The 26,371-nt window shown below is 42.0% G+C and overlaps 1 protein-coding gene across 2 annotated transcripts in view; it reads right to left on the bottom strand.

Moving 5' to 3' along the window:
• The window catches only part of GOLGA1 (golgin A1), a 385,049-nt gene that overhangs the window by 112,725 nt on the left and 245,953 nt on the right, over positions 1–26,371 (bottom strand). For both annotated transcript variants that reach the window (XM_089669420.1, XM_089669419.1), the window contains exons 13-14: positions 26,160–26,262; positions 5,824–5,984 (exon numbers count right to left, since the gene is read on the bottom strand). In XM_089669420.1, coding sequence (XP_089525546.1) covers positions 5,824–5,984; positions 26,160–26,262 — 264 coding nt within the window. The remainder of the gene's footprint in view (positions 1–5,823; positions 5,985–26,159; positions 26,263–26,371) is intronic.

The raw sequence follows: 26,371 nt of genomic DNA, 5'->3' as shown, positions 1-26,371 counted from the left end.
ATATAGTGAACTGTCCCTTTAATACTCCAATATCTTCACATGTGCTTGTGCGGTATATCTCCTATATCTCCTGTGCATTGTGTTCCAAATATACCATCGACAAGTGTCCCAATATTATGGTCTCAAAACGCAGGTGTACCGTCCCTTTAAATACCGCTGTGATCCAAGTGGGTCTGGGTGTTCACACTACTGCATACACATATGGTGCTCCTGTGTCACCCCTTAGTGCCTATCCACCTCTGACAGACTATTGCGCTCACCTTCGTTTGACCTGTATACTCAGTTCAAACTACGCCTTTCCCTTTAACCACCTCCCGTCCAACCGTTGTATATAAAACGGCCAAACGGTGGCAGTGCAGGGGCGGGTGGCCGTTTATAAACGGCCTCCCCGCCCCCTGCTTGTGCGTGCTCCCTGGAAGCACACAGCACCGCAATCCGGTGCCTGCTGTGTCCTCTGGACACAGTGGAACACCGATCGTCATACGGGACCTCTGTGCGAGCCAATCAGTGATCACACGCAGAGTAGTAAGATGTCACTTATGACATCATTGCTTACTACGTGTGAAATCTGTGAATGATCACAGAGGTCACATGGTACAAGGCTATTCACAACAGCCTTGTACCATGTGACAAGCTGTGACCAATCACAGTTCACACAGTAGTTCTCAATGGCTTCAAGAATGCAGCCAGAGAGAAGGAGAAATGATTGCCTTTACAGCCTTTATGGGTGTAAAAGCAATCAGTGTAAAGAAAAAAAAAATCCTCATCACACCCCACAAGTAGTACAGTGTCACCATGGTGACACTGTACTGCTAGGGTGACAGTATGTAAAAAAAAAAAAAAAAAAAAATTATATATATATATATATATATATATATATATATATATATATATATATATATATATATAAATAAAAGAACCAGCGCCACAGAAATTATATAAAACAGTAAGCTGCAAAACCTAGCCTATAAACTTATAGGATATACAAAACTTCAAAAAAATAGGTTGCGCTTTAAATACATACAAAAGTGTAACAAAAAAATAAATAACAAAACAATAACAAACAATATTTTAAATCAAAATAAAATCCTGCAAAAACAAAAAAGTCCAAAGTTCAAATAATCAATAATGTCCAAAATAATTCATCACCAAGTAAATCCACCACCAAAAATGGTTACATAGAACTCACCAGAGTAATATGCTGATTGTTGAAAAACCAGCATATAGTACTTGTTGTTCTGGGAGAAATTAATAATATGGTGACAACAACACTGAAGAAATGAGGGATGAATTCCAACAGATGATGTGCTGCAAAGTTGAAAATCCACTCTAAAGGTGATTTAGTATCCAAACTGAGAGATGATCAGACCGTCACTCAAAAGAAAAAAGCAAACAATCATGGTGCAGTATGTTTTAAAAAGCATCAAACTTTAATGAAGAAATGCACTTACAAGCAAGGTGTCCAGACTAACACCAGTATAGACAGCATGTATAATGAATACAGGCGACTCAGACCCAGCCAAACATGCACATGCTACCTGCAGACAAACCAGGAGTATTCTGAACCTCACATCCAAAGGCACCGCCCTAAGCTTTTAGTCATTGATGTCCTCACAGAGCAGAAGGATGTGAGAGGTCAGCTGTTCATTAAATGTTCACTGCACCAAACTGACAGCTGGTGACTAATGAGAGTGGACTGTGCCAACAATCCTATCACAAACAACAAGCTGTCATATAAACAAATAGATACAATAGATGGGTAAAATGTAAAAATATGGAATCTAGCAAACATGACTTCAATATAAACCGATAAAAAAATAAATAGATAAAAAAAAGATAATTAGGAACATAAACATCTTGGGAGATAGTAACAAAAATAGATACATGTGTCATTTAAATGAAAATCTTTATTCAACATAAACACATGCATCTTGTAATGCACGTTGATATCTCTGCACACCTATCTAAACAAAAACCTAATATATCTAACATAAAAATATATAAAAATATCTATACAAAACATAAACATGATAAAGAAACATAAAAAGAGAAAAAAAAATATATGCATTTAAAGGGGCAGTGTCAAATAAATACTAAAGGAGAACTCTGATCAAAAAACGAAAAGAAAAGGACTAAAGGAACTTAAAACACACCATAAAATATCACAAAAAAATGTTTTGGCATATAAAATGTAAAAAATTAGTAAAAAATTCAATTCATAAATCCAATAAGTTTCTTTCTTGGAAATATTATTAATTAAATCCATGCCCCTCCAATGTGATTTAGCCAAATCAATACCATAAAAGGTTAATAAGCTCGGATCACAATTATGTTTCATCTTAAAATGCTTTGAAACGCTATGCTTTTCAAAACACTTTTTTATATTGGCAATATGTTCACCTATTCGAATTTTAAGGCATTTCCCTGTCCGTCCCACGTATTGAAGGTGGCACGGACATTCTAGGATATAAACTACATAGGTTGAATTGCAAGTAATCAGGGAATTAATTTTATATTCTTTATTAGAACAAAACGAATTAAAGATTTTTCTTTGACTCTCTACGTACTGTTCTGCAACATATACAGTTGTTGCAGTAGAAGAAACCTTTTAGATCTGGAAATAACTCTACTCTTTTAGGGGGATCTATAACATTCTGGGCTATTCTTGTCCTTAATGACCTGTTTTTCCTATAGACAAATATTGGTTTTTTAGGAACAATTTTCTTTAAGGTATCATCTTGTAACAAAATAGGCCAATATTTTTTTGAAAATTCTTTCAACCCTACGATATTGCATATTAAAATTGGTAATGAATATTGTTCTCAGATTTCTTAGATAACTAATTATTCAAAAGGGACTCTTTTTTTGGAAGTATTTAAAAATATGGTAGAAAAGGATCTAAGAAACTTGAGTATAAAAGGTTTTCACCATACTCCTAAAGACATTCTTTTGGGTATTGAAGATCTTGAGAAGAAGAAGAATATAGTGATTAGGGGAGCTGAAAAGGGAGGGAGTATTGTCATCCTTAATAAAGAAGATTATGAAGCTGAAATGAATAGGTTATTAAATATTAAAGACACATATAGACAACTTACTGGTAATCCTACTAAAAAACTTAAAATATTATGAAAGCACATTATTAAGAAAGGTAATGAAAAGGGGATTCTGAATGATAAAGAGGCTAGGTACCTGGTGATAAAAAAAACATAGCGTTTCGAAGCATTTTGAGATGAAACATAATTGTGATCCGAGCTTATTAACGTTTTATGGTATTGATTTGGCTAAATCACATTGGAGGGGCATGGATTTAATTAATAATATTTCCAAGAAAGAAACTTATTGGATTTATGAATTGAATGCTCTTAAACCTAATGGAATGAATGTTGATATTGATCTTAATTGTTTTCTCACTAATTTTTTACATTTTATATGCCAAAACATTTTTTTGTGATATTTTATTGTGTGTTTTAAGTTCCCTTAATCCTTTTTTTTTTATGAGATATTTTTCCATGAGTTATCCCCTTTTTTATTTTAGTACTTTTCTTTTATTTATTTTATTAGAGTTCCCCTTAATTATTATAATTTATCTTTGTTGATTAGTATTACAATCCTTTTCGTTTTTGATCAGAGTTCTCCTTTAGTATTTATTTGACACTGCCCCTTTAAATGCATATTTTTTTTTCTCTTTTTATGTTTCTTTATCATGTTTATGTTTTGTATAGATATTTTTATATATTTTTATGTTAGATATATTAGGTTTTTGTTTAGATAGGTGTGCAGAGATATCAACGTGCATTACAAGATGCATGTGTTTATGTTGAATAAAGATTTTCATTTAAATGACACATGTATCTATTTTTGTTACTGTCTCCCAAGATGTTTATGTTCCTAATTATCTTTTTTTTAATCTATTTATTTTTTTTATCTGTTTATATTGAAGTCATGTTTGCTAGATTCCATATTTTTACATTTTACCCATCTATTGTATCTATTTGTTTATATGACAGCATCAATGACTAAAAGCTTAGGGCGGTGCCTTTGGATGTGAGGTTCAGAATACTCCTGGTTTGTCTGCACCTAGCATGTGCATGTTTGGCTGGGTCTGAGTCGCCTGTATTCATTATACATACTGTCTATACTGGTGTTAGTCTGGACACCTTGCTTGTAAGTGCATTTCTTCATTAAAGTTTGATGCTTTTTAAAACATACTGCACCATGATTGTTCGCTTTTTTCTTTTGAGTGACGGTCTGATCATCTCTCAGTTTGGATACTAAATCACCTTTAGAGTGGATTTTCAACTTTGCAGCACATCATCTGTTGGAATTCATCCCTCATTTCTTCAGTGTTGTTGTCACCATATTATTCATTTCTCCCAAAACAACAAGTACTATATGCTGGTTTTTCAACAATCAGCATATTACTCTGGTGAGTTCTATGTAACCATTTTTGGTGGTGGGTTTACTTGGTGATGAATTATTTTGGACATTATTGATTATTTGAACTTTGGACTTTTTTGTTTTTGCTGGATTTTATTTTGATTTAAAATATTGTTTCTTATTGTTTTGTTATTTATTTTTTTGTTACACTTTTGTATGTATTTAAGTGCAACCTATTTTTTTTGAATTTATGTAAAAAAAACAAAAAAAAAAACAAATAATAATTTAAAAAAATAAATAAAAATGTAAAAAAAAAAAAAGTTTAAACATTATTTTTGGTTATAAACTAATTTGGGTTATTTTTTTTTTTTTACTAAAAATATAACGGAATACATTTTGGCCAAGATTTATGATGAAATATTATTTATTTGCTAAATTGTATAAGAAAAACTTTTTTTCAAAATTTTTGGACTTTCTCATTTACATAGCAAAAAAAAAATCCCAGTAGTGAATAAATACCACCAAAATAAAGCTTTATCGGTCTCAAAAAATGCTAAACAATTCATATGGGTACAGTGTTGCATGACCGCGCAATTGTCATTCAAAGTGTGATAGCACTGAAAGCTGAAAATTGGCTTGGACAGGAAGGGGGTAAAAGTGTCCGGACTTGAAGTGGTTAACCCAGGTGGGTGTAGTGGTACAAAATCTTTACCATTGTCAGCACTTATAATCTCCAAAACGAGTTGTAACACCTAGGCATCCACCTAGACTAAGCTCTGAACAGTGGAATTTTACCAAGTCTGAAAAGTTTTATACTCCATAAAGGAATATATTTCACACATTCCTGGTTTCCCTATAGTTTTAACATAAAAACAAATACTATTAAGGATACACATAATAAGTGTAAGGCGATAGTATTGGTCCAACAACAGGGTGACTATCGGTCTCTATTTATTGTCCAGGCTTCGCTCGTCACTGTATGCATTCCCTAGGAGGGTTCTTTAGTGCCTGGGTTTCATAGGGGTGGACCACGGCCCTGAACCTGTATAGCATCTGTGGCTAACAACACACATTGTACTCAGTGCCAAAGTGAGAGCCCAAGCAGGATCTGGAGCCCGAACCAACATTACAGGCCATGATTGAAGAATCCAAAGTAAAATAATAAATTAAGTATCGATTGATTTCTGTGTAATAGGGAAGAATTCTGTCACCTAAGCAAAAAACTCACATTAGAGGTATAGGTGAATTAGAGGTATAGGTGTACACCCAGAGGGTATGTCCTATAAAATCTGGGTCTATGAATATCCAGCCTGTGTCTTAGATGTTTAAGATAATATCTTTCTGTAGAATAAATTTGGGACATGGGAGTCTATTGTCTTAATGTATCAGAAGTTATAAATAATGTATTACCAATCAGATATAAGTATTTGTAGTACTAGTTCATACCTGTGAGTCAGTATCCAACAGGACTGCCTTCTGTTCTTGTAGCTGATCCCTAATAGAACTGGCATGTCTTGCTGAAAACTCCTCACTGTGGGCTGCCCTGTTTTTGTGTATCTCCAGGTCTGAGTGCAGCTGCTGCATTTGTAATAGAAGGGCATCATATTCTGAACACGAAAAAGCAAATAATAAAAATTAATGAAGGTCAGATCAACTGATTTACTAATTTCAACAGCTCAACATGTTGGTTGAACTTTATTGTAAATTATTTCATAAAAAGTATATTCAGATTCACCAAGGAAACCTGTTATAAAAGTCTTTGCACTCTTGGAAGCTTTCCGAATTTTTGCGGCTTATTACAATAAAACAGATCCAAGATTTTTAAGCAGTTCTAATACTATAAGAATGGTGCCCGAGAAGAAAAAAGAAAGTGATATTTACAGTTTCTGTGCCAATAAATTGTGCAACTGTATGTTTTAAAACATAATGGACTCCTAATAGCAATAATGTAGGGTTGCTGAACTTTTTGAAGAGCGAAGGCCACTTAAGCAATCTGGTAAATCAGTCGTGGACCACAATGAAATTAAATGGTTCAGAATTTCAAATTCTTTTATTTTAAATTGCATAATGAAAATATTCCTCCTGCAGTTGCTGATTGCAATTGGGAGGGAGAGGAGCAGAAGCTGGCTTTCAGCGGATGCAGGGGGAAAATGGAGTGGATAGATTCCTGTGTATGCCACCCCTCCAGTCCAAGTGTAAAACAGAATGAAACAGGGAGGCCACATGGGCCTCCTGGAGCATGGAGCGGGTTCACCATTAAGACCCCTGATGCCAGTGGTTGGGGGGGGGGTAAAAACATGTCTCAACTATTGCGTCTTAACCCCCCCCCACACACAAACCGCTAATATAAACATGCCCTTACTGTCCTGAGCCCCCTATAAGGCTTTCACACTAAGCTCTTCAGTTCCCCATAGTATAACAAAAATGAAATTTGCCTTAGTTTAAAATTGCTAAAATTATTTATTTAATAAGAAGAAAATCACTTACATTTCATATAACACATGTAAACTATATTGCCAAAAGTATTGGGACGCCTGCCTATACACGCACATGAACTTTAATGGCATCCCAGTCTTAGTCCGTAGGGTTCAATATTGAGTTGGCCCACCCTTTGCAGCTTCAACTCTTTTGGGAAGGCTGTCCACAAGGTTTAGGAGTGCGTCTACAGGAATGTTTGACCATTCTTCCAGAAGCAAATTTGTGTAGTCAGACGAGAAGGCCTGGCTCACGGAGGAGCCTGAACATGGCGGCTGTGCGGAGCGTGCGGCAATAGCTCCCTGCTAAGCGCCGCTACCCGACCTCCCCAGTGACCCTCTGGAGCAGGGATTTTGGGATCCGACTCACCGGAGTCTGTTAAACAGCGGAGGAGAGGAGAGAGAGCCGGAGATGGGACCAGGGCGGAGGTGGCAGTGACGCGCTGGTCCACCCGGCGCCTCACAAGGGAGAGATCCGGAAGGCTGAGAGGCGAGATGACGTGGTGAGAGCACGTGACCAGCCCCGGAGGATCTCTGGGAGAAGGAAAAAACCGGCCGGCGTCCCGATGTAAGAGGGAGCTGCCGGCTTATACTTGCTCAAACACCCTCGGCCAGCTGATCGATCCTGGGTCTGGGTGACCCAGTAGAGTTAAGAGACCCACCCTGCTTTCCTGGGAAGACCTTTAATATAAAACAGGAGGAGAAAAGTGGAAACCCAGAGGAATCCCCCCTAGGACTGAGCTGCTGTGAAAGCCCTACATCTAAAGCTCGGAGCCACTGTTTGGAGAAGAAGAAGGGTGAGTGAGAGCTGCTGGGGGCTTATTGTATGGGGGATCCCCGAGTGACATAGGAGACCAAGGGGTGAAGGAGAGGAGGGGAGGATTCCCTGGGTTAAGAAAGAGAAGATGAGAAGAGCTCCAGGTGTCCTAGGAGAGTAAAAACATAAGGAAAAACAGCAGGCCTGTCTGGTTCACGAATTAAAGGACTGATATAACCCCATCTTGAGAATAAGAGAAATCAGAGATTTAGAGGACATGAAGAACAAAGGTTCTAAGGGTGCAGGGCTCAAAGGGTCTCAAACAGGTACGATAAAGAAATTTACATCACAAGGAAATATTATGCCAGAAAGGGCCCAAGGCGCAAGCGCAAAAGGGGAAATGGACATTAGCCTGGGAAATAGTCCTAGATTATCAATGGGTATGAATAGTAGCTGTAGCCACCCAACAACAGAGGGCTTGGAAAAAAAAGAACCAGACGGTGAACTACAAGTACCAAATAAAAAGGAGATGATAGAAATGTTCAAAAATCTGGAAAAAACGATAAAACATGAAATGACAGCTGTGCGGAATGATTTAGGACACCTGTTATCGAGAGTGGAAGAAACAGAGGAGAAAGTTAAAAACCAGGCCCAAACCATAGATAATCTAGAGAAAAAAATAACCTACTTGGAGAATACCCAGAAAAAATTGCTCTATAGGATGGAAGTTCAAGAAAATAAAGAAAGAAGATGTAACCTTAGAGTACGAGGAATTCCAGAGCATGTAAAAGGGGAAGTACTATATGACCTGGTTGTAAAAATTCTAAACTCCATAAGAGACAGACCTGAAACAGAAGGGATTAAACTGGATGGAGTGTTTAGAATAGGAAAGTTTAATCAAGCTGCGGAGAAGGAAAGATCAAGAGATACAGTGGTCCAGTTTCAAAAACTTGGGGTCAAAAATGAGATATGGAGGAAGATTAAAGGAAGATCATTAATTAAGTATGGAGATTTAAATATCCAAATTTATGCGGATTTAACATCAGAGACCCTATGGAGAAGGAGATTGTCAGGGATCCTACAGCGGTAGCCTCTAGCACTCCACAGACCGGATTCCCCCAAGGCGCGGAATCTAAGTCCCTACCTGCTTGTTCACCAGGGCCCCTGATGGTGGGGATGGACTTGGAACAGGCCGAGACCAGGTCGCGGCCCTTGAGTTCACCCAGCTGTGGTAGAAGCACCGTTGGAGGTGTATAGCAGGTGAGAGTCTGATGTGAGGAGGTCACAAGAGCAGCGTCAGGCAGGCTGGGTCGGTAACAGTGGTGGCAGCGTGGTACAAAATCAGCAGGCAGAGGAATAAACAGGTCACAAGCCGAGTTCGTTAGCAGGAGATCAGAACGTGCAGGGTTAAGCAGGAGAATGGTCAGACAAGCCAGGGATCAGAGCAGGAGAAGACAGCAGTATCAGGAACAGGCTGGGTCGGCAACAAGGTATTCAGGAACACTGGATCAAACAGGAACACAGGTAACAGGTAAGACCATACGGCACTTGAGCATTGCAAGAGCTGGGTTTAAATAGGCCGCCCAACTCCTGACAGGCGCTCCTGGGTCCTAGGGCCTGCCCGGCGCCGTCATTGGTGACAGGCGCGCCTGGGTCCTAGTGCCTGCCTGCCTGTATGTCTTGTCAGGATTCTACGCATGTGCAGATTCGATCGCCGAGGCGATCTTCCCATTCCCTGACATTGCCCCCCCTTACGGGCAGCCTCCGGATGCCCACCCGATTCCTCCTTTGCGGCTGGCTACGATGGAATTCCCGTATTAATCTGGGGGCATGGACATTCTGGGCTGGTTCCCACGAATTCTCCTCTGGCCCAAAGCCTTTCCACTTGATCAGGTATTGTACCTGACCACCCCTCTTCCTACAATCCAAGATTGCCTCCACCTCAAATTCCTCCTCCCCGTTGATATCTATGGCTTCTGGAGGTCTAGACCTGCGGTCTAAAAAGGGGTCTGGAACTGCAGGTTTTAATAATGATACATGGAAGACTGGATGTATTTTGAGGGACTCGGGGAGAGACAGTTTAAATGCCACTTCATTAACCTTGCGTTCTACTGGGAAGGGTCCCACAAATTTAGGTGCCAATTTTCTGGATGGGCATGTCAGTTTTAGGTTGGCTGTTGACAACCAAACCCGATCCCCAGGGTGTATGACCAATTCTCCCTTCCTCCTCCTGTCACAGAACCTCTTACTGTCTTCTTGGGCCTTAGCCATGGTTTCCTGTAATACCTTGTTATTGGTAGTAAAGAATTCTAAGGTGTCCTGGGCTGCCGGGACTGAGTTCTCAGGAACCAGGTCTAACAGGAAGGTAGGATGGAACCCATAATTGGCAAAGAATGGGGATTGGTTGGTGGCAGAATGATTTGCATTATTATATGCGAATTCTGCCTTGGTAGAAGTGTCAGCCAGTCATCCTGCAGGAATGATGTGTAGCATCTCAGATATTGCTCGAGCGTCTGATTGGTTCGTTCTGTCTGCCCGTTTGTCTGGGGGTGATATGCTGACGAGAAAGATAACTTAATCTCCAGCCCCTCACATAGCGCTTTCCAGAATTTAGATGTAAATTGCACTCCCCGGTCTGAGACAATCTCTCTTGGCACTCCGTGAAGCCTCACAATCTCTCTAATGAACACTTGGGCTGTTTCGGAGGCAGATGGTGTCTTGGCTAGTGGAAGGAAATGGGCCATTTTAGAAAGGCGATCCACTACCACAAAGATCACGGTGTGATCTTGCGAGGGTGGCAATTCTACAATAAAATCTAAGGAGATCATACTCCAGGGACGGTCAGGTATTGGTAAAGGTCTCAATAGGCCCCAGGCCTTGTCTCTGGTAGGTTTATTCCAGTTGCAGATGGGGCAAGATCTCACGTACGCTTCACAATCCTTGGCCATGTTTGGCCACCAAAATGTGCGTCGTGCCAGATCTATAGTCTTATGTATCCCAAAGTGCCCCGCTAGGGGATGGTCATGGCAGTAACCTAACACCAGGGACTGGACCTCCTTGGGTACCATGATCTGTTCCCCCTTCCAAAAGAGCCCCTCCTTATTCAGTAGGGAGACTCCAGGCGGGTCAGAGACCCGGGTGGAAGCAGCCTGCAATTTAGACAACAGCTCAGATTGAAGCAGTAGGAAGCTACCTGCTGGCAGGATGGTGTCTGGCTGGGGGGTCTCTCCAGGGTCCTCAAACATCCTGGAAAGAGCATCTGGCTTAGTGTTTTTTGACCCAGGACGATAAGTTATGTGGAGATTAAACCTTGCAAAAAACAATGCCCATCTGGCCTGGCGTGGACGGAGGCGTTTAGCGGTTTTCAGGTACTCGAGGTTTTTGTGGTCGGTATAGACCAGAATGGGATGTGGGGCCCCCTCTAGCAGATATCGCCATTCCTCCAGAGCTGTCTTAATGGCCAGTAATTCCCGATCCTCAATATCGTAATTCCTTTCCGAAGGGAGAGCTTCCTAGAAAAGAAAGCCACTGGGTGCATCAGCTCCTTGGCCCCTACCCTCTGTGATAACACTGCTCCTACAGCCACTTCCGATGCATCTACCTCTAGTATGTAGGGCAATGATGCATCAGGATGGTTCAGAATGGGAGCCGTTGTAAATAGCTTTTTCAATGCCTCAAAAGCTGCCTGTGCTGCTGGGGTCCATTGGAAACGTACTCCCACTTTGGTGAGCTGAGTAATGGGTGCTACCAAGCCTGAAAAGTTCTTTATAAATTTTCTATAAAAATTGGCAAACCCAATAAACCTCTGGACGCCCTTCTTATCCGTGGGGGCAGGCCATTCCAGGATGGCCGAGATCTTTTGAGGGTCCATAGCGATCCCCGTGGTTGAGATAATTAGACCAAGAAATGAGATGCTTTTCTGCTCAAAACAGCATTTCTCAGCTTTAACGTAGAGTCCATGCTGACGGAGACGTTCTAGCACACTCCTAACATGTCCCCGATGTGCTTCCAAAGACGAGGAGAATATCAAGATATCGTCCAAGTAGACGATTACAAAAATGTCAAGGAAGTCCCTGAAAATGTCATTGACCAAGTGCTGGAAGGTGGCTGGTGCATTACATAACCCGAAAGGCATGACTAGACACTCAAAATGCCCGAACCGAGTGCGAAACGCCGTCTTCCACTCATCCCCCTCACGTATCCTTACCAAGTTATAGGCACCCCTGAGATCCAGTTTAGAAAAAATGGATGCTGATTTTAACCTCTGAAACAACTCTGGAACCAAAGGAAGGGGGTAGCGGTTTTTGACCGTAATCTTGTTGAGGTCCCTGTAGTCAACACAAGGTCTCAGGGAACCGTCCTTTTTCTCGACAAAGAAAATCCCTGCCCCGGCCGGTGATGTGGAAGGGCGGATAAATCCCTTACGGAGACTCTCATCAATGTATTCTTTTAGTGCCCCGAGTTCTCGTTCAGATAGTGGAAAAATGCGGCCAAAAGGGATTTCTGAACCTGGGAGCAGATCAATGGGGCAATCATATGCTCGATGTGGGGGAAGAACTTCTGCCCCCCGTGGACTAAACACATCCAAGAATTGGTGGTAGGTCGCAGGCACAATTTGGGCTAACTCAGCATCAGGGCTTACAGCCAGTAGGGCCGGTGTATTTAATGATAACTTAGATAAACAATGTTCCTGACAGTATTGTGAGGGGAACTGGACTGACCCGGTCTTCCAGTCAATCTGGGGGTCGTGAGCTCGTAGCCAGGGGAGCCCCAGAATAACTGGAAATAGGGGGGACGCGATGGCGTCCAAACGGAGGAACTCCTGGTGATGTCCCGCCACTGTGGTGTGTATGGGAGGGGTCTCCCGATCTACCGTCCCCGATTTTATTTGAGACCCATCTGCCAAGAAAATATTCAACCCATGTTCTTTGGTAAGTAACGGTATCTGATGCTGGGTAGCAAAACTGAGATCAACAAAGCAGCTACATGCCCCGGAGTCAATAATAGCCATCACCTGTATGCTTCCTCCTGGGAGCTGAAAAGACACAGGTACAGCCAAGTGAGTGGGGTTGCCTGTGCACACAGTAGATATATTAGAGAAAATAGAGGACTTATAGTATTTCTCCGGACAGGAGCGCACCATATGACCCGCTGCTCCACAGTACAGACACAGGTTGTTTGCCCGACGCCTCTGTCGTTCCTCCGTAGAAAGGGAAGGCCGCATCAAGCCAAGTTGCAAAGGTTCGGCTCCCTCTGACGGCTCTGGGCTCCGATTGCCAACACTGACCCTTGGCATGACTGGTACTCTTGGCAGCATCCATGAGGTTCTTTGCCCCTGACTGGACCTCTCCTGTCTCCTTTCCCGCAGTCTGAGATCGATTTGGATCGCACGATCTATTAGACCTTCCAAGGAGTCCGGAACCCCTATTCTTGCCAATTCGTCCTTCAGTGGTTCCGACAGTCTCAACCGGAGTTGGTGGCGCAAGGCTGCGTCGTTCCATTGTGTATCTCCACTCCAGCGCCTAAACTCCGCAGCATAATCCTCTGCAGCCCGGCGTCCCTGTTGTAGAGAATAGAGGGCTGCCTCAGCCGAGGCAGCTCGATGCGGGTCGTCGTACAGCTGTGCCATTGCCTTAAAGTAGGTGGCTACAGTGTTCAAATGTGGGTGGTGGGCCTCCATCAGGCGATGGGCCCATCCCTGAGGTTCGCCCTGCAACAGGGATATAACAAATCCCACCTTCACCGATTCTGAAGAGAAGGTCCGGGGTTGCAGGTCAAAGTACAGCTGGCAGGAGTTCTGGAAGGCCCTGAACTTCCCTCGATCCCCATTGAACCGCTCAGGGGTTGGTACTCTTGGTTCTGGAGGAGGAATTGTAAATGCTGCTCCAGTGGAAGGCCCTGCTGAACCCATGGCGGGAGGTGTTCCCACTGAGCCCAATGTTGTGGGTGCTGGTGCGGCCAGGCTCTGAACCTGTCCCTCCAGGTGCTTGTATCCCTCTTCCAGGGTTTTCACCGCTTGTGTGAGTGCTGCCAGATGTTGGCACATCTCTTCCCAGGGTGAAGGTCCTCCTCCAGACTCTGTCATGGCCGTATGGTTCTGTCAGGGATCCTACAGCGGTAGCCTCTAGCACTCCACAGACCGGATTCCCCCAAGGCGCGGAATCTAAGTCCCTACCTGTTTGTTCACCAGGGCCCCTGATGGTGGGGATGGACTTGGAGCAGGCCGAGACCAGGTCGCGGCCCTTGAGTTCACCCAGCTGTGGTAGAAGCACCGTTGGAGGTGTATAGCAGGTGAGAGTCTGATGTGAGGAGGTCACAAGAGCAGCGCCAGGCAGGCTGGGTCGGTAACAGTGGTGGCAGCGTGGTACAAAATCAGCAGGCAGATCAAACAGGAACACAGGTAACAGGTAAGACCATACGGCACTTGAGCATTGCAAGAGCTGGGTTTAAATAGGCCGCCCAACTCCTGACAGGCGCTCCTGGGTCCTAGTGCCTGCCCGGCACCGTCATTGGTGACAGGCGCGCCTGGGTCCTAGTGCCTGCCTGCCTGTATGTCTTGTCAGGATTCTACGCATGTGCAGATTCGATCGCCGAGGCGATCTTCCCATTCCCTGACAGAGATCCCTGAGACCCTTGTTGGAACAAATGAGAAAACAGAATGTGCAGTATAGATGGGGTACCCCAGCTTGTTTAATTGGCTGGAAAAATGGTGTTACAGCATATTTGAGATACCCGGAGGAACTGAGGGATTTTTGTGACAGACTGAAACTCCAAAGAATGGTGATAGCGGGGTGGGAAGAAGAAGAAAAAGTAAGAAGGGAAACAGAAGATACAAGAAAAGAGGACTGGCAGCGGGTCGGGGGGAGGGGGGGGCCGGGGGTGGGGAGAGAGGGGAGGGAGAATTAGGAAAAACATTTTTTTTTTTTTTTCTCTTTGTTCTCTTCTTTCTCTCTCGACCCCCCAGGCCCCACCTTTGTTGAAATGGTAATCCCCCGGGAGCTTCGGTTGAGGGGGGAAGTAAAGATTTTTGTACTTTCCTGTGGATAGAGAGAGGGGACCTGGGGAGGTCGAAGGAGAGGCTAGCCGGCCATGGGTGGAGCTTACGCCCAAAGCATTAAATCAGTGGTGGAAATAGACCCACAAATGATTTATAGGCAGTATTTAAGCCTAAAAATGGGTAGGGGGAAAAAAAAGAATGAGGGATGGGGGGACGGGGGGGGATGGGAGTTGGGTTGGAGGGAGGGAGGGGAGGGGGTATTGGGTCAACACTCTGCATGATAGTAAGGATAAAGAGGAAGAGGCAATTTGGAAGAGAGATAGAGCGAACTAAGAAGGATGGAAGAAATACAGTTTATAACCTATAATGTGAATGGGTTGAGTTGTCCAGGGAAAAGATTTAAGTTGTTTAAGGAGTTACATCATAGGGCAACGTCAGTGGTATTTTTACAGGAGACACACTTTGAGATAGAGGGAAATGTGAAATTGAAATCTAAATATTATCCAACATGGTATTACGCAGACTCTCCAATTAAAAGAGCAAAAGGGGTTGCAATAGGATTGGCAAAGAATATGAGATTTGAGATGGAGGATAGAAGGACCGATCCGTAGGGGAGATTTTTATTCTTGAAAGGTAAACTTCAGGGGATTGAGTGTACATTAGCCAATATATACTGCCCTAATAAGAAACCGGAGATGTATATGAAGGGTCCGTTGAAAAAATTAATGGAATTTAAAAAAGGGCGTTTGCTAGTAGCAGGAGATTTAAATTTCTGTATGGACCCACAAAAGGACGCTACCTCTTCTGTGCAAAGAGAGGGGGGGTAGGTCTCTGAGAGCTTTGAAAAAAGTGATTCACGAGTATCAACTAGTGGACACCTGGAGAATAATGCATATGAGAGACAGAGACTATACCTTCTTCTCTAATGCACACGAGACATACTCGAGATTAGATTACATTTTAATTGACCATCAACTTATAGAACTTCTGGTTAAAATTGAAATAGAGACAAGAACGTTCTCGGATCATGCCCCTGTCGTAATGAAAATGGGATGGGGAAGAAGGTGGACTGGAGGTTTAGGGTGGAGGTTAAATGAGGCTCTTCTTCTGGATGAGGATATAGTTCAGAAAATCGAGAAAGAGATTAAGGTATATTTTAAGGAGAACGAAACAGAGGAAGTATCGATAGCTACAGTTTGGGGAAGTCATAAGGTATTTATAAGAGGAATCTTGATTGCGGCAGGAGCAAGGAAGAAAAAAGAAAGAAGAGAGAGGGTCAGTGGGCTTCTAAAAGAAATACTGGACCTGGAGCAGATCCATAAGAAGAAAATAACAAAAGATACAAGTCAGAAGTTAACGGATAAAAAAGATGAGCTAGAGATGTTGATGGATGAGGAGAAGAGAAGAGTATATAACAAAGTTTTAAATGAGAGATATAGATGGGGGTGATAGACCAGGAAAATACTTAATGAGAGCTTTGAATAAAAAGAAAAATAGGAACTATATAGAAAAGATAAAAAGTCCTAAGGGGGAGTTGGCCCACTCAACTAAAGAGATTATTAAAGTGTTCACGGAGTATTACAGAAAGTTATATAACATTAGTCCCCAAGGCTCTCCAAAAGAAGCTCGAGAGGGAATTAATGAAAAAAGGATGATATATTTAAAAAATACGGGATTACCAAAACGAAGTGAAGCTCAGCTGAACTCCTTGGACGTGGAAATTTCCCAGGAAGAAATTAAAGCAGCATTAAGAAGTACAGGGGGAGGAAAAAGCCCAGGCCCGGATGGTTACACAGTTAAGTACTATAAGAAATATAGTGAAGTACTGTTACCCAAGCTGAAGAAGTATATGAATGCTCTGGGAGGTGGGATGGAGGTGAGGAGAGAATCTTTACAGGCCCATGTAGTACTTATTCACAAGGAGGGAAAAGATCCCTCTCAGTGCTCCAGCTATAGACCAACTTCATTATTGAACACGGATACCAAACTGTACGCAAAGGTTCTAGCAAACAGGTTGAAAGATCTAATGCCTAATTGGATCCATGGAGATCAGGTGGGCTTTGTACCAGGGAGAGAGGGTAGAGATAACGGCTTGAGAACCCTGATGCTTATTCAGAAAAGTAGAAAAGGGAAAGCCCCGGTGGTGCTCTTGTCAATTGATGCAGAGAAGGCATTTGATAGAGTGGACTGGGGCTTTATGATGGACAACTTAAAAGCGCTGGGGATAGGTGATAGAATGCATGAGTGGATAAGTAAATTATATAGGGAGCCTACTGCAATCATCACGGTAAATGGGGAGAGATCAGAACCCATTGGAATGTCTAATGGAACAAGAAAGGCTGCCCAATGTCCCCTTTATTATATGTGTTGTCACTTGAACCTCTGTTGTCAATAATAAGGAACAGTGGAGCGGTAAAGGGAATTCAGATAGAAACTATAGAACATACAGTAGCGGCCTTTGCGGACGACTTACTGTTCTATGTGGGGAATCCCCGAATAACACTCCCAAATATAATGAAGATTCTGAAGGAGTACGGTGAATTATCAAATCTAAAAATTAACCCAACGAAAACAGAGATCTTGAATATTAATATATCAAAGAATGAAAAAGAAAAACTACAAAAAGAATTCCCCTTTATATGGAGAGAAAAAGATATAAAATACCTAGGAATAAAACTCACTGTCTCATTTAAGCATTTATATAGATTAAACTATATTTCTTTGATAAACGAGATCAGGGAAGATTTAAAAACATTAGAAGGAGGAAACCCATCCTGGGTAGGACGTATAAACCTAGTCAAAATGGTAATTATGTCTAAAATATTGTATAGATTTCAAATGGTACCAATTAAAATTCCAGAGGCCTTCTTTAAGATAATAAAAAAAATGTTAAGATATGTATGGAAGAATAAAAAACCTAGAATATCATATGAAACATTAAGTAGGACTAAAGAGAAAGGGGGAATGGGTCTGCCAGATGTCAAGAGATACTATAAAGCAGTGGTCTTAGCAAGAATATATGACTGGACATTTAACCATAAGGGGAAAAGTTGGGTAACAATTGAAAATGATCTTAGTGGAATTAGATTGAGTCAGATGATATGGGTTCCAGCACAGTTTAGAGGAATTAAAGAAAGCACAAGTATTTACACTTTAAATGTTTTAAGGGTATGGGACAACTTACACAAAAACATGAAATGGGAATTTAATTCTATATTAATGCCTCTTACAAATACGGAGTACTTTCCCCCGGGAAAGGATAAGATATCAGGGAGATGGTTTAGAAAGGAGGATATCCAACTGAGAGATGTTTTGGTGGAGGGGGAATTGAGACCACTTAAAGAATTAATAGAGAAGAAGGGAGATATCTTCACTAGAATAGATGAGTGGAAATATCATCAATTGAAATGTTTTATTGGAAATCTCCCGAAACCCCTGAGATTAAAACAGGAGTGGAATATGTTTGAAAGGCTGTTAGAAACACGAAGGGATGGGAAGCACGGTATTTCGAACATCTATAGAATACTCACAGAATTAGACACAAACACAAAGTTAATTTTTATAACAAAATGGGAAAGGGATATGGAAGTAGTGTTCGACGAGGACAAATATTTAGATTGATACACGAGAACGTTAGTATGACAGAGGTTGAGATTAATTATAAGTGTGTGACACGATGGCACATTACACCGAGTGTTGAGCACAAAAAAAAAAAAAAAAAAAAAAAAAAAGGAAGAAGGCCTGGCTCACAGTCTCCGCTCTAATTTATCCCAAAGGTGTTCTATAGGGTGAGCTCAGGACTACATAGTCCCGTTGTCCTTTATGTATGCTCTGTCCTACCATAACCATGCAATCTGTCCTTTAGAACAATTAAAGGAGCAGAAGTGTCCTTATTCTCAACTGTTGGCATGTGAAACAGATAAATAAAAAGATTAGAGTAGCTAAATTGACCTTTCCTGACATAAAATGCTGCTCCATGTTTCTCTCTGCACTGGTTACAGATCAAAGCCTGAGCAGTAGGCTGTTTGATATTGGTAAAAGGCAGGATCTGTCAATTTGAATTCATTTTTCTCCTTCAACAGAGATCATATAAAGAAGGAAGCTGGAGCAGTATTTTCTCCAGGAAGGGTAAGGATTTCAGCTCTTCTAATTGTTATTTACCCATCACAGCAGGACTGTTACCATTGCTTTATATTATGTTATACTTAAATTGACCAGGTCATCAAACACTAGTATTTCAGTTATGGATGGGTATTTGTGGGTTGAATCATCCACTGGATTCCTAAATTGTCCATCTTTGAGATTCTGCCAGTATCCTTGGCCCTATTTCCTCTTGCCCCAGAGTTATTGGCTTCAATGTTCAACACTCTTACTAGGTGTCAGTATATTGTTACACACTTATATGGTAATGACACTGTTGTTACTCAAAACATGTTTTTCTTTTCTGCAGTGCTTCACTTGCTTATATACACTATATAGCCAAAAGTATTGGGACGCCTGCCTTTACAGGCATATGAACTTTAATGGCATCCCAGTCCATAGGGTTCAATATTGAGTTGGCCCACCATTTACAGCTATACCAGCTTCAACTACTCTGGGAAAGCTGTCCACAAGGTTTAAGAGTGTGTCTATGGGAACGTTTGACCATTCTTCCAGAAGCACATTGGTGAGGACAGACATTGATGTCAGACGAAAAGGCCTGGCTCGCAGTCTCTGTTCTAATTCATCCTAAAGGTGTTCTATAGGGTTGAGGTCAGGACTCTGTGCAGGCCAGTCAAGTTCCTCCACTCCAAATTCACTCATCCATGTGTTTATGGACCTTGCTTTGTGCACTGGTGCGCAGTCATGTTGGAAAATTGTCCAAAATGTCTTGGTATTCTGATGCCTTAAGAGTTCTCTTCACTGGAACTAAGGGGCCAAGCCCAACACCTGAAAAACGACCCCACACCATAATCCCCCCTCCACCAAACTTTACACTTGGCACAATCCAGTCAGGCAAGTATCGTTCTCCTGGCAACCGCCAAACCCAGACACGTCCATCGGATTGTCAGACAGAGAAACATGATTCGTCACTTTGCATTGCACTTGGTCATGTAAGGCTTAGATGCAGCTGCTCGACCACGGAAACCCATTCCATGAAGCACTGTTTTTGTGCTACGCTGAACACCACATGAAGTTTGGAGGTCTATAACTATTGACTCTGCAGACAGTTGGCGACTCCTGCGCACTGTGTGCTCCAGCATGCGCTGACCCAGCTCTGTCATTTTACATGGCCAACCACTTTGTGTCTAAGTTGCTGTTGTTCCTAGCTGCTTCCACTTTGGTATAATACCACTAACAGTTGTCCGTGGAATATTTAGTAGCAAGGAAATTTCACAGATAGACTTATTGCACAGGTGGCAACCTATGAGGGTACCACACGTGAATTCACTGAGCTCTTGAGAGCGACCTATTCTTTAAAAAATATTTGTAGAAGCAGTCTGCATGCCTAGGTGCTCGATATTACACATCTGTGGCCATGGAGGTGATTGGAACACCTGAATCCAATGATTTGGTGGGGTGTCCCAATATTTTTGGCAATATAGTGTATGTGCATGTATATGTATACATTGTACAAGTATGGGAAGACACCACGATAATTTCAGACATATAATAATTTTTGGTTTGAATTTTGGATTTATATATATTTTTATTCTGAGGGTTCATGTGCCTTTTTTATGTATACATATCCACCAATCACCATATCTACTCATTGGTTTCCTGAAATATGGCATGCGGGAAGAAATTTGTCCCAAGGAATTCATTATGAATGGTTCTTGCTGGGGAGAGAAGGGCCAGATGCCACATTTCTGGTTCCGGTGCTAGAGGATGCGTTCTACATGACAGCTAGTCCACTTCCTGATCCAGCACCAGCATGTGCTCCAACAAGTGACTAATGTGCATTCCAAGACCCTGTAACATGCAGGAAATAGACTTTGACATATATATATATATATATATATCTCAAAGTCTATTTGAGTCTTTATACACACATACATGCACAGAATGTCGGCAATCAGAGAACACAGCAGTGCAGTTTTTAAAGCCATTCTACTGCCTGTACCCATAGAGGAACCTTTCTGTTTTTTTTTATCTCCTGTAGTATGTCTGCAGTCTCTGACCATCTCTTGTACCATGCCTGCAGTCTCTGACAATCTCTTGTACCATGCCTGCAGTCTCTGACCATCTCTTGCACCATGCCTGCAGTCTCTGACCATCTCTTGCACCATGCCTGCAGTCTCTGACCATCTCTTGCACCATGTCCACTATTTTGGACCATCTCTTGTATCATGTCCACCATCTCTAGCTATCACTTGTACCATGTCCATGGGGGGGAGCAGGGGTTGTGGTGACTCTATGCTTTACCGCACCAGGTAGCACGAACCCTAGTGACGCCACTGGTTAAAGGAACATTTTGCAATGGAAGACCAGGCCTTACTACATTCCCCAGGGTCAACAGAGGTTCCCAAATCTTGCTCACAACTAGACTTGTAAGAAATAAGAGGGTCAATAGCATTCAGGGAAGAGTAGATGAGAGAGATAATGCCTAGAGCACAGGTATGTTCAAAGGCTGTGGATTGAAAGGGAAAGGTGGAGATTACCCAAGGAGGTTACCCAGTGGTGAAGTTGTACACAGCGGAAAAACTTTGCAGGTACTGCTTCATAAGTATCCTGAAAAGAGGACCATGGTTATTTGGTCCCATCCCATCTAGCATAGCTCCACCCATCTGCCCCCAGTACCTGTTTCCAAGGCTGTAACACCCCAGGAGAAGTTTTACACATATAGTGGACATGCCCTATGCTTTCTCGGTTCTGGTAGAAGGTCCTTAAACTTCTCCATTCCTTATTGACTTGCCCCAACAGACCTATGGTATGTTCTTCTACACCTAAACCCCCAGGCCTTTCAAAATACCAATTTAAGTTGGATATCCATGTACTACTAGCAGCTAAACAAACCATAGCAATAGCCTGGAAACAACAGTTCATATACTTCATGGAAGTTCAACACCGTCTTGACTTCTTTGTGGTTAATTAAAAACTCTCTAGAATTCTTTCAGACACCCACGAGAGATTCCTTAACACATGGACCTCATGGATCCGACATGCACACCCTGCTATACCAATACATAGTTTCAGTTCACTATTACCGTAGAGGCCCCAAAAACCAGATTTAAACGCTTTTGACGTTTTTCTCTTCCGATCCTTCTTTGTCCCCCCCCCAATTAAACAGGGATGTTTAATGATCTGCAATGTGTTCCGTGTATTTCTTGTTTGACTATGTACATTTCAACGTCATAACCCCCTTTGATATTGTCGAATACTGGGCTATAAGTGTAAAGTCCTTTATCTGCTTCTCATGTTGATTTGTCGACACTAAAGTTGATGTTTTGTTCTTTTGACATGTCTCTTGTGTTGTCATCTATAACAGGTATGTTTTCTCTGTGCACGACTGCTTTTCACTAGTACTTTCTATTGTTATATTTTTGTTTGTACACAAGAAAGCAGTTGAGTTTGTATTTTTTAATATTAAAACTATTCAATAAAAAAATGTACTGAAAGGAAAAAAAGAGGACCATGAAGAAAGGTTGCGGGAGGTGAGGAAGTGGTGGACCTGCGTGAAGCCGTGGGACGACCACCATGAAATACTCTCGGCTGCTCTAGGCATGGAGGGAAAAGAGGATTGGTGAAAAGAGAACACGAGGTGGCCCGAATAACAGACTGAGTCCCAAATTCATAAACTATGAATCATAAGGGGGTGAGGGACTGTGGGGGAGCCACAGAAGAGCTGTCATGGGGATCGGCGCACAATTGGGAAGCTCCAAGAGTACCCAAAAGGGGACATCTGTGGTGGCATGAAGTAGGGCGAGTTGGGAAATTTGTGTCGCCATGTAGTATTTCGACACATTGGGAACTCCAAGCCCACCCCTCAGTCTGTGGGTATATAAGGTAAAGCGTTATACTCTGGGGCACTTTTAGGCCCAAATTAAAGAGAGGATTTTATTCTGCAAAAGACAAAATAAAATAAAAGGAGGGTATGTAGACAGATAGGGTTCTGAAGCAATACAGGACTTTAGGGAGTATGGTCTTTTTAACTGTGTGAATGTGGCTGATCCACAACAGAGAGGGGAATTGCCATGATTGCATGAGGGAGGTAATGGTTTGTAGAAGTGGGTAGTAATTGGTCACGAAAAGAGTGGAATACAACGGGGTCAGTTTGACTCCTAAATAGTTCAGAAAGCAAGTGGCCTAACAATATGGGAAGCATGTTTGGAGATGTGGCATGATAGAGGGAGGTAAGATGTTCAGTGCCATCATTTTATGGAGATTAATCCAAAGGCCCAAAAGATCAGAAAAGCATGAAGATTCTGCAGGTTGGAGATTGTAGTTAAAGGATTGGTTAAAGTCAGAAATGCATCATTCACGAATAAGTTCACCTTGTAAGGTACAGCCACGTATTGAATACCACAGATATTGGGGCTATCCCTGAATGCTATTGCCAGGGGTTTGAGCGCCAAGATAAATAGAATGGGAGATAAGGGGCACTCCTGTCTTGTGCTTAGATGAAAAGAGAAAGAGGCATAAAGGTGGACAGCATATTTAACATGGGTTGTTGGGGAAGAATAGCGAGCCAAGATCTACAATGGGATTGAATCACCGAAGCCCCATCTCTCCAAGACAAAGCAAAGATAACCCCACAAAAGGGAATAAAAGACTTTGTAGACATCAGGGGAGTGAAGGAAGTCCGGCATCTTGCTATGGTTCAATAAGTGGATCAAATGAATCACCTTCCCAATGTTGTCACCCACTTGGCGACCGGTTACAAAGCCTACCTGATGCCTGTGGATCAGGGAGTGCAGGTACCTGTTGATGCGGAAGTTTATAATTTTTCAGGTGTCAGGTGAGGTGTAAGGATGGAAGAGAATTTGCGGTAGTCAAGACCAGGGAAGCCGCCAGGGGCCTTAGAGACACGGATAGATTTAATAGCCCAAGCTAATTTTAGGTTAGAAACATCAGCGTTTAGTGCCTCCTGGGCAGCCTTTGTAAGTGGGGCAGAATAAAGAGCCCGAGGACTTTATAAGGGTTCTAGATGGAAGTAGCGATAAAGTGTGACTTATGTGTTATGATATAACAATTGGTCATCTAAGCTCTGAGTGGTCAAGTATCAGTGCCAAGTTTGAGTGAGTAACAATCATAGATATGGGAGGATCTGGCCTTACCTATCCAGGTCCTATATAGAGTCCAGGCTTTGCCCATCACAGTGAGCACCCCCCCCCCCCCCCAAAGGGTTTTCAGGGTCTGGTTTCAAAAGATATGGATCACAGCCCTGAACCTGTACAACACCCTGCAGCTGACTACAAGCATTGCAAAACGTTCTGAGGTTTACCAACAATTGTGAACAAACATCCTAAATTATCTGTATTGTATTACTATGTCCAATTAACACAGATTACACTGTGCAACAATTACGTGTCTAACGTGTTGGGAGCAACTAATAGTTAGTTTTTTTATGATGTTTGATTTCAATGATACCAGCTGTAATAAAGTATATTTTAAGTATTTTTAAGTTCTGCATTGTCTGGCATCTTTAAAGTTTCACTGTTTATTTTCAAAAGTATTGAGGTCAGCATCCATGAAAAATCCAGTGCCCGTAGCAAAATTACTGGTCGTCCACACAGCGCAGGGTCCAGCTATGGCTTTAAAAAATTTTTACTGCATGCACTGCTTCTATTGTGGTATTAGAAGAGAGTGGAGTTGATGAAACAATCCCAAGATAAAATACTAATAAATGCCAGTTAAAGCGTACTTAAATCCAAAAACTAAAATTTATTAAATTGAAGCTAACCAATTCTTAGATGTGGTGGCTGTATTAGTTTTCTTTTCTTAGGCTTTCCCCCCTTTTTTACAAATGGTGATCCAGTCAGTAAGTCTGTTATTCAACTTACTTTAACAGACCAAGCTATCCAGACAAAGTAGCAGTTAGAGGGTTAAGACAAACCATTTAACACTGATATGGGTGTTTACAATGGTCAGTTTTCATTTAAGTTAAACCTTTACCCCAAAAGAAAACCATTTTCGCTGCAGCTACTTGTGAAGCGTTGGCTGTAGTTCAGCTTTAATTTGTTAGCCATTCTTGATAAACAGGTGAAATAAAGGGTAAAAAGCCTAAACATTTTTGACTTACCTGCTAATTCCATGTCTTGAGTACAGTACAGGACACAGGCCAGATAGTCATATACCCTGGGGTTATAGGCTGCTACCTTTAGGTAACTGGACACTGGCAAAGGTTTTGATGGGCATGCCCCCTGGGCATACTCCTATAACCACATCCTACTCCATGAGTCCTCAGTTTTTTTTAGTAAGTAATGCAAACTAACCAAGGAATTATAAGAGAAGAGCGGCCAGTGTCCTCTACTGTAGTCCAATATATGGAATTTACAGGTAAGTCAAAATTCCTGTCATCTTAAAGTGGTTCTTCAGTCAGGTTTAAAAAATTAAAAAAATTCAGCAGCTACAAATAGTGTAGCTGCTGACTTTTAATAAAAGGATACTTACCTTTTAAGGGATCCAGGGCTTTTCTCGCTTGGGCTGGTTCTTCACTGGTCTTCAGGTTCCCAGCACATTCAGCGTGGGAAGCTGGCTGTAACTTTTTGCGGTTTCACAGCTGGCTTCCCACTACGCATGCACAAACCAAGCTGCCTTGTGTGTGTGGTCCCACAGCCTCCTGGGACCTGTGATGTGTCCCAGAATGAGGGAGAACTTCCAGTGGGGAGTGGGTACCTAGTTTTGACAAACAAAAACATCCCAAAAAGTAGAAGAGGAGGGTGGAGGAGGGCATAAAGTGGAACTTTTTCTTTTGGGTGAAGCTCCACTTAGAGTAGGACAAAAAGGCAAAAGTTTATTTTCATTTAGCATAGAGTAGGGGAGGGTTATAATTCCATTTTTTTGCCATCTGTTTTCCATTGGGGAGATTTCACTTCACTTCTGGTCTCACAGTCAAACCAGGAAGTGAGTGTAAATACCTACAAAGTGAGATAATCCTAGGGTCACCAAAACTAGTGTCCCCATTGGAAGGTTTCCCCTCTTTTACTGTTCTGGGGACAACCAAAAAATTGGGATTTTCTTTCACTTTTCATGGTAACAATAAAAAGAACAAATAAAGAGGGTGAATCTCTATAATGGGGGCACAGACAGCAATAAAAAAACTGACAGATATTCTAATCCCTCTCTACTCTATCCAATTATACTTTAACTGAAGCCTACGATTAAGCCCCACAAAGGGCGAAATACATCTGAGGAGTTCTGTACAGGTGGCGAACAGGAGCTGGGACCATAAATTACTAACTTCATTAACATTTATGCAAAAGGGAGTCGATGTAGATGAACGCCATTTTGTTGAAGTCTTCTAGAGCCTGACAAGCCGGCCGTCTGTCTTGCACCAGTCTATTTGCATGCTGATCTGACTGAAACAGGCATTCGAGCAGTACTATTTTCATTGTTTAGGGATACACCTTACCTGTCTTTAAATTAGCAGTTTCCTCATCTTTTCTAGTTAGTTCTTCATTCTTTTCTGAGACTTCCTGAGTATTCTCTTCAATTTGAGCATTTAAGTTTGTAACCTGCCATTAAGCAAGAGCACAGAAAAATAGAGAAATATTAGGGAAAAATGTTTCTATTTGAAAAACAAACAAGATTCGGCACAGCTACTAGGCAAAAGGAGGTTACAAT

Source organism: Staurois parvus, unplaced genomic scaffold (assembly GCF_062004578.1).
Source record: "Staurois parvus isolate SC_StPar_1 unplaced genomic scaffold, SC_StPar_1.0 ptg000076l, whole genome shotgun sequence".
NCBI classification, from domain to species: domain Eukaryota; kingdom Metazoa; phylum Chordata; class Amphibia; order Anura; family Ranidae; genus Staurois; species Staurois parvus.
The sequence above is the reverse complement of the archived record's forward strand: the minus strand, read 5'-3'. Positions and strand labels throughout refer to the sequence as shown.